At 39.8% G+C, this 8,071-nt stretch overlaps 1 protein-coding gene across 1 annotated transcript; it reads right to left on the bottom strand.

Annotated features, from left to right (window-relative positions):
* Positions 1–4,170: 4,170 nt before the first annotated feature.
* Positions 4,171–7,519, bottom strand: LOC107578022 (guanylate-binding protein 2-like; the record flags this gene model as incomplete). Its single annotated transcript, XM_016264029.1, has 5 exons — positions 4,171–4,706; positions 5,067–5,217; positions 5,437–5,717; positions 5,814–6,056; positions 7,329–7,519. Coding segments are annotated over 5 exons (1,312 nt in total), but the record flags the coding sequence as incomplete, so codon positions are not given.
* Between the last annotated feature and the right edge of the window lie 552 nt (positions 7,520–8,071).

Raw genomic sequence — 8,071 nt, 5'->3', positions numbered from 1 at the left:
CAAATCTTCCCACATAGTGATGTAGACGTGGGGGCGTGTTAGAATTAACTGTTTTAGGTAGGTGTGTCTGATCAACTGATCGACTCTTAACTTTTATAAAGAATACCTCTTTGGATCTAAATGAATAACCAGACTGAAAAATATCAAAAAGATTGTTGCGGGCTAGAGATGACTGCAGCTGAGAGACAACAGCCCTTTACATAATTGTTTATACAAATGACAAGTTAGAAATTTGACGGTAGTTAGATAGGTTTACAGGATCCAAATTCTTTTTTTTTTTTAACAGTAGCAGTCTTGAGTGAAATCTGAACAGTGGAAGAAATAAAAGACATGTTGATGAGGTGTGAGATAGGGGCAGAAATGACAGAGGTACAGTGTTTCAGGAGGAAAGCAGGTGCAGGGTCTAGCCGGCTTGAAGAGGAATTCAATTTCTGTATTAAATCGGTAATTTGAGGTGGATTTGTCAAGGTAAAAATAGTCAATGATTGGTTAGACTGAGTTTGCTCACAATTAGAAATAATCGGTTCCTCACCAAAGGTCCCACATAAAGCTTCCAACTTTCCCTGAAAGTGGTGCAAGAAGATACAACACAAATCATCGTTGGCTAATACTATGGTTTGGTGCCTGGGTTAATTTGTTTACCATGCTAAATAGTGCTTTAGGCCTATTATTAGCTTTGCCAATGATGCTGGAGATATAAGAAGATTGGGCTGCATTCAAGGCAGTTTTATAGTGCTTAATATGGTCAGAATAAACAAGAAAATGGACAGTTAGACCTGTTTTCCTGAAAAGACGTTCATGTTGTCTGCATTTTGCTTTCATAGTGCGAAGCTCTGCATTAAATGTTAGCAATAAGAGAATGATACATATCATAAATCATAGATGGACAGGTAAGATTTAAAACTTCAGGGATAGCAGAGGAAGCAACAGAAGCAGAGAATGTACTGATATCAACAGCATTTACATGACAATACGATATGGTTATGTTATCAGTGCATTTAGCTGGACAGATTAATGTAAAGTCAAAAGTAATAAGCTTGTGGTCAGAGATAGTAATAGCCAGGCTGTTGACGGAGATATTATTCAAACGAGATGTACAAACCAGATCAAGTGTATGACCATGAGTATGAGTTGGAAAATTAACATTCTGAATAAGATCGAAGCAATCCAGTACAGTCTTTAGCAGAGTAGTATTAGGGCAGACAGTATCAACATGTATGTTAAAGTCACCAAGTAGGATAACCTGGGACGACACAGCACAGGCTAAGGTTAGCAATTCACTGAGTTCAGAGAAGAATTCAGTTTGCTGCTTGGGTGGTCTATAAATTAGGATAATTATGCGGGGACATTTTAGGCCAACCTTCATAACCATGAACTCAAATGTACAGGTATTATGAAAATCCAGTTTGGTAAGTGTTATGGAGTCACGATAAATGACTGCAAGAAAACGCCTTTTGCCAGTTGAATGCAGTTTAGACACATTGATATCTGGTTGGTGTAAGCAGATTGAGATGCAAAAAGTCATTAGGTGACTGCCAGGTCTCGGTAAGAAATAGCATATCCAGGTTATTGGCAATAGCTAGTTCGTTTATATAGGAGCCTTTGTCAGAGATGGAGCGAAAATTCAGAAGACCACAATGTTTCTCCAATAGGCTACCAGCAGAGGTAACGTTATCCTCGTAGTCGATCCTATTTATGTTGACAAGTGATCGCAGTGTATGACAGTTCCTTTGAGAACATTTCGGCTTACTCAGAGCCCTTTTGCTAGACCAGATGCACGGAATCACAGTAGGCGCCGGCTGATGAATACTGAAAATCCTTCTGGATGAGCGATGTATATAACGATATATATAAAATGTCCATGAAATGACCTGACCATGATTAATTGTAATGTGCCTGTAATGCCTAGTTCACACTACAGGATTTTAAGCCCGATTTGCAAGCTAATGAGCTCACCAACAGGTCGGGCTGTGATCGGGGGAAAATCAGCGGGTGATCAGCGCTCAGCAATCTTTTATGTGTGAACTACTCAACAACGCATCAAAGAGGCTCGCTGACACGTCGCCGATGACAAACGAATATCTAGCATGCTAAATATCTGGACCGGTCAGCCGACTCAACATCACGTGGTGTCAGGTGTCGCGTCGAGCTACAACCAATGAGAGAGCAAGGCATGGGTTGAGTTCCGCAGAAGAAAAACAGCAGCAGCAACACAGCTTTAAGAAGTTTGGAAACAAGAAATTAAGTTAATTTTTTTCATCGCGCAAACAGCTTGTAGCACTAATTTCTTCCCGTTGTTCATTTCAAATAAACAACTCCCGTTTCACTTGTTTTTTCGTGACATTCCCGTTCAACTTCTCATGTTTGTTTTTGTGACAAAATATGGTTTGGGGATGGGATAGAGTCGTTGGGTGACAGAGTTGTTGTCAGCTCGTGTAGTGTGTGAGCCCCTGTTGCAGATAATTTATGTAATGTCATGTAGTGTGAACACCATAATGACTTCAAGAGAGACAGCAAGTCATGTAGTCTGAACAGCAGAGCAATCTGCCGATGTTTTAATTAGTGTAGTGTGAACTAGGCTTAACATGAAATATGAATTGACAATTACGAAGGAGTACAAATGTAGCACAGCTAAATATATCTCTTGCATAGATCTGAGATTGGCTCGATACCAGTTTTACGCTGTGCTAGAAGTTCTTCAGTCAAAGGTTTTTCAAAACTCAATTACACTGAATGGCTGGTATAGTGTCCCATTTAGAGTCTTTAGCATTCTTTTAAAGTAAATTTCATGGCCAAATGATAAATACATGTATCAGTGTAATACATTATGTGAAAAGTTAATGAATCAAATGTTTTAGATCCAGTCTTCACTATCTCTCTCTGTCAGGATGTGCCAGATATTGGTCTGATATTCAAAGCAGTTAAAGGGATAGTTCACCCAAAAATAAAAATTCTGGCATAAGACCTTCATTCATCTTCGGAACACAAATTAAGATTTTTGATGCGATCTGAGGGCTTTCAGACTCACCATAGACAGCAAGCGAACTGCCCCGTTCAAGGCCCAGAAAGGTACCAAGAACAACGACAAAATAGTCCATGTGACATCAGTGGTTCAAACGTAATTTTATGAAGCTATGATAATGATTTCTGTGCACAAAAAAAACAAAACTTGACAACTTTATTCAACGATTCTTCTCTCCGAGTTACCATCTACCGCCATTATCGAGAGTAACACGACGCATGCATGTTCTTTCCTCTGCATGTAAACAAGGCGCAACGCATGTGTTGTGTTACTCTTGATAATGGCAGTAGATGGTACCTGAACTAGTAGAATTGTTGACTGAAATTTGTTTTCTTTGTGCACAAAAAGTATTCTTGTATCTTAAAATTATGGTTGAACCGCTGATGTCACATGCACTATTTTGTCAATATACTTACTACCTTTCTGGGCCTTGAACGTGGCAGTTCCCTTGCTGTCTATGGGAGGGTCAGAAAGCTCTCGGATCTCATCAAAAATATCTCAATTTGTGTTCTGAAGATGAACGAAGATCTTAAGGGTTTGGAATGACACGAGGGTGGGTTATTTCGTGCTATAACTATTAAAGAGGAATAGATAATCGGTTCACGTGCCGCTTGAACTGAGGCACAACAGCGATCTGTCATGACAAATTAAAGAACCACAAAACACTATTGTTATTTGAATTTCTTTAAAAAAATGAGTAAATTTGAAAACTGACACTTTGTTTTATACCAAAAATAACCTGCTGTGTCTTGTCTTTTGGCATGTTGTCAGTGTCCTCTGTGCTCTGCGATATATTTCTTACTGCATGAGAATGTGATGTGTGGAGTGAGTGCCATGGCTTGTTGGATGTAGCAACAGTAACTAAGGGGGCGGGTCTTTTGTGATGGGTCAAATACTTTTCTGAATAATGATAGTTAGCATTACATTTAATTGTTTTTTATATATAAAGACAATACTTTCAATGTCATTGTGTAGAGCAGGGTGGTGAACGCCGGTCCTGGAGAGCCGCAGTCCTGCAGAGTTTTGCTTCAACTCTAATCAAACACACCTGAACAAGCTAATATCAAGGTCTAAAGGGTTACTAGAAAGCTACAGGCAGGTGAGGTTTTATCAGGGTTGAAGCTGAAGTCTGCACGACTGTCGATCTCCAGGACTGGAATTAGGTACTGAATCATTTTAAAGTAAGTAAACTGCATTGTTCAATTACATGACTCTGATGACCACAGAGTTAATGCATTTCACAAGATGCAACATCCGCCTGCAGAGCGCGCTCTCATCTGCTGCTGTAAAGCCTTCATCTGTTCACGGTGCTGCTGCATCATCATAGCCATAGACTCCTCATTTCTCTTGCTGGAGTTCTCTAACAGCTCTGCAAACTCTCGAACTCTATTACTCTCAGCTTCAGCGTTCTGTCTCTTGAACTCTTCCATCTCCTGGCTCATCCTGTCAGCCTTCTCCTGAAAGCCCTTCTCCAGCAGCGCGGCCTGCTCCCTCAGTTTGCTGTCCATGGCACGTTGGGCCTCCTCTCTCTGAAGCCTCATCTCCTCATCCATCTTCTCCTTCATCTGTATCATCCGCTCTTCATTACTCTGTCTTTCTGCTTCCATTTTCTCTTGCAGCTGTCGCTGTGTCTCCTCTTTAGCTTTGATTTTCTGCTCCAGGATGACCGCTTTCTCTGTTTCCTCTGGTCATTGACGAAAACAGGAGGAAGGAAAGGATGCTTTAGAGATAAAAGACTGAAACCATGAGATTAGCAGTCTATTTTACTGTAAGGCAGATATGAATTGCAAGGTAATATTTTGAATTACTCAGTACACTTCTATGAAAGACTTTGTTTTCTTTTATGGAGCACTTTTTTGAGTCAATAACTTACTGAATGTGACATTTTTGAAAGCAAAATTATTCTTGGACCCTTGAACCTCCTTCTATCATTTATTGCTACTCTTAGCTGCATTTTAAACTGATCAGCTAAAAAAGTACCTAAACCTTTGAGCACCTCTTTAACAAGTAACCTGGTAAGAATTTAAGAACAGGGAACTCGTACCTTTAATCTTTTTTTCCTTCTCAGTCAGTTTTTTGTCGGCCTGCAGAATAGCTTTAGAATCCACAGACTTCTGCTTCAGAAACTCTTCTAAGACCGCTTCAGCTTGCTCATTTTGGCACAGGTATCCATCAAAGAGTTCATTAACTTTTTCCTAAAAAAAACATACAGACAGTGTTTCAGTTTTTTGGTGACTTAGGGCTTGCTATTTGGTCTGACTTGTTTATTTGGAATAACACTGTCAGCACAGAATGACATACAGTATATGAGAAGATGGAATCAGAGAGAATGTCCAGATCTCATTCACTACTCTGAAAGAACATCTCTCTATCAGTAAGCTCAAAGCACCTCCTCAGCAAGATATCCAGCCTACCTCTAGAGATTTCAGGTGCTTCCCGTCAGTGTCCCTGAAAGATCGAGTCATGAAGGTTTGTGTTGCCATGCTGCTGAGACGTTGGTGTTCCGAGGACACAACCTTTAATTCCAAAGGGAAGGAGTTCTTCAGCTTCTCCATTCCACTTTGGTACACCTCAAACCCCTCCTTCACCGCAGCTTGATTCTCAATCATTGCCATGGCAATCACAGCATTCTCCAGACACGGCACAGCCCCACTAGAGATGGTGTCCATGTACATTTTTGCTAGATGACCCAAAACTTTCAAAAGTGGAAAGAAGTTAAACAAAATGATTGAGCAATAGATAATCCACTGAAAGCACATATGCAAACTCTTCGAAAGTCTTTTTGAATCACCTCTGCCAGTGACTGTGTATCCATCCTTCAGCTTCTTCACATCACTCTGGTCAAAAACAAACGTGCAGAAACGTCCTGTAACCTCCAGGAACTCAGTGGAAAGGTCAGCAAGATCCAAGCGCTCCAGATGAGACACATTCTCTGGGGCGGTTGGAAAAGGGAAAGTAAAGCACGTCCTGGAGGGGAAGAATTTTTGAATGCACTCCCTCGGAAGGTTGTACTCCATCACTTTTTTTGAAGTTCCTAGAACAGATGAACACATGCTGTAGCTTTTCTCAGTTCTAGAGATTTGTAAAGTTAAAAAAGAGTGTCTGTCCTTTGAGCAGAGTTTAGCTGTTTCAGCTACTCGTCTGGATCACATTGTCACTGGACTTTTTTTTCTCTACTTTGAACCCTTTCATCCACATTGTATTACAAATTTATGCTATTATCTATAGCAGTGGTTCTCAATTACAGTCCCCCCCCGCTCCCCCATGATAACCAGCTCGTTAGAAGAGAGCTCCATGCATGATTGTTCATTGCTCCCTACTCCCTGAGCACAGGAAATCTGTTGAAGTTTACTTCATTTCAGAACATTAATTCACGGATTTGCACTACGCCACGGCTTGCAGCTTCTTCACACACAGGCGAAACTTACTAGAGAAGTATGAAGTTTGACGTAATATACCTCTGTAAATAAATACAATTTAAATTCAGGTCTCACACACTTTAATGCACTTTGAATGGAACACATAAGCTCCCTTTGAACTGGAATCATAGCGGAATATCCTGTAATGTCCACTTCGCAGGGCACTTATAGTCGAATAGAACAAATGTCTGAAGTTTAACTGTGTTGAGTCACAAGGACTGGAATTGAGAACCGCTGATATAGAGTTGGAACAGGGAGAACACAATCTGCTGTGGATGAACAACCCTGGCTCGGGGAGCAGATATGTTGACTGTGAGTTTTCACAGCTTGAATCCCAGTTTCACCTTACCAGTTGATGAAGTGTCCTTGGGCAAGACACTGAATATCACTTGCTCCTCATGGTTGGGTTATGGCTGACCATGACTTTTTTTTAATCTAAGACTGAAGTTATGCTTCTCAGCTTTCCTCACCAGCTCCATAACATTGGCTCAATACCCCTTACAACTATTGATGGCTCTGTGCTGAATAAATCTGAATCTGAATCTTGGAGTGATCTTGGATTCTTCTTTGACATTTAACCCCCATGTGCAATATACAGTTAAGATTTCCTTTTTTAAACTTTAGACATATTGCAAACTTGGATCCTATGCTATCCTTTTCAGTAGCAGAAAAACTGATTTGAAACTGATACCTTTGTCTTTTTTAGAGAAGTCACTTTAAACAAATTGCAGTACCCCCAAAACTTAGCAGCTAGGTTCTTACACTTATACCACTTATTCTGGTTCTGTTTAAGTAAGATTAAGTTTGGAAAAACTCATTACAAGAGCTCATTGTGATAGTGATTGTAAGGGCTCTTAAAATAATATTTTGTACTATATTTAAACTACCATGTTTCAGCTTCAAAGCGAACTCTAGGTAATCATTCTCTGTTGCATCTTTGCCATCAATCTTTCGCTCCAGGGTGAAGTCCCTCACAGCCCAGATGAAACTAGGGAAGAACTTCACAAATTCACTTGAATCATCAACATCCTCGTCTGATGATTTGACCTTGATGCACTCTGTTAGTTCAGTAACATATCTGACAGTTTGTTAAGGTATGAACACAAAGTGACTGTCCAACATGATTCCATTAGTATTGGTATGTATTTTAAATAAAAGTGTTGTTCTATCATGTACATTTACATAGACAATAAAATGTATAATACTGATTTAACAGCATCTAAAACATCATTTACGAATAAACAAATTTACATATGTACACATTTACAAATACACTGAACAAAATTATAAACGCAACACTTTTGTTTTTGCCCCCATTTTTCATGAGCTGAACTCAAAGATCGAAGACTTTTTCTATGTACACAAAAGGCCTATTTCTCTCAAATATTGTTCACAAATCTGTCTAAATCTATGTTAAGCCGGGCTCACACTACAGGAGTTTTAAAATCCTAACTGATTATGAAATCTGGTTGCAGCACACACATAAGGAGAATCTTTGCAGATTATCTTCCCTCAAATCTTAAACATGCACACACAACAAGATTTTAACACCGTGGCGCATCACACACGACAAGATATTATTAAAATTATCATGCCAGAGGGAGCGCCTCACGTGATCTCACGCAGCAGA

Source organism: Sinocyclocheilus grahami, unplaced genomic scaffold, assembly GCF_001515645.1.
Source record: "Sinocyclocheilus grahami isolate Dianchi unplaced genomic scaffold, SAMN03320097.WGS_v1.1 scaffold8349.1, whole genome shotgun sequence".
NCBI classification, from domain to species: Eukaryota; Metazoa; Chordata; class Actinopteri; order Cypriniformes; family Cyprinidae; genus Sinocyclocheilus; species Sinocyclocheilus grahami.
This window is presented reverse-complemented; position numbering and strand designations above follow the sequence as displayed.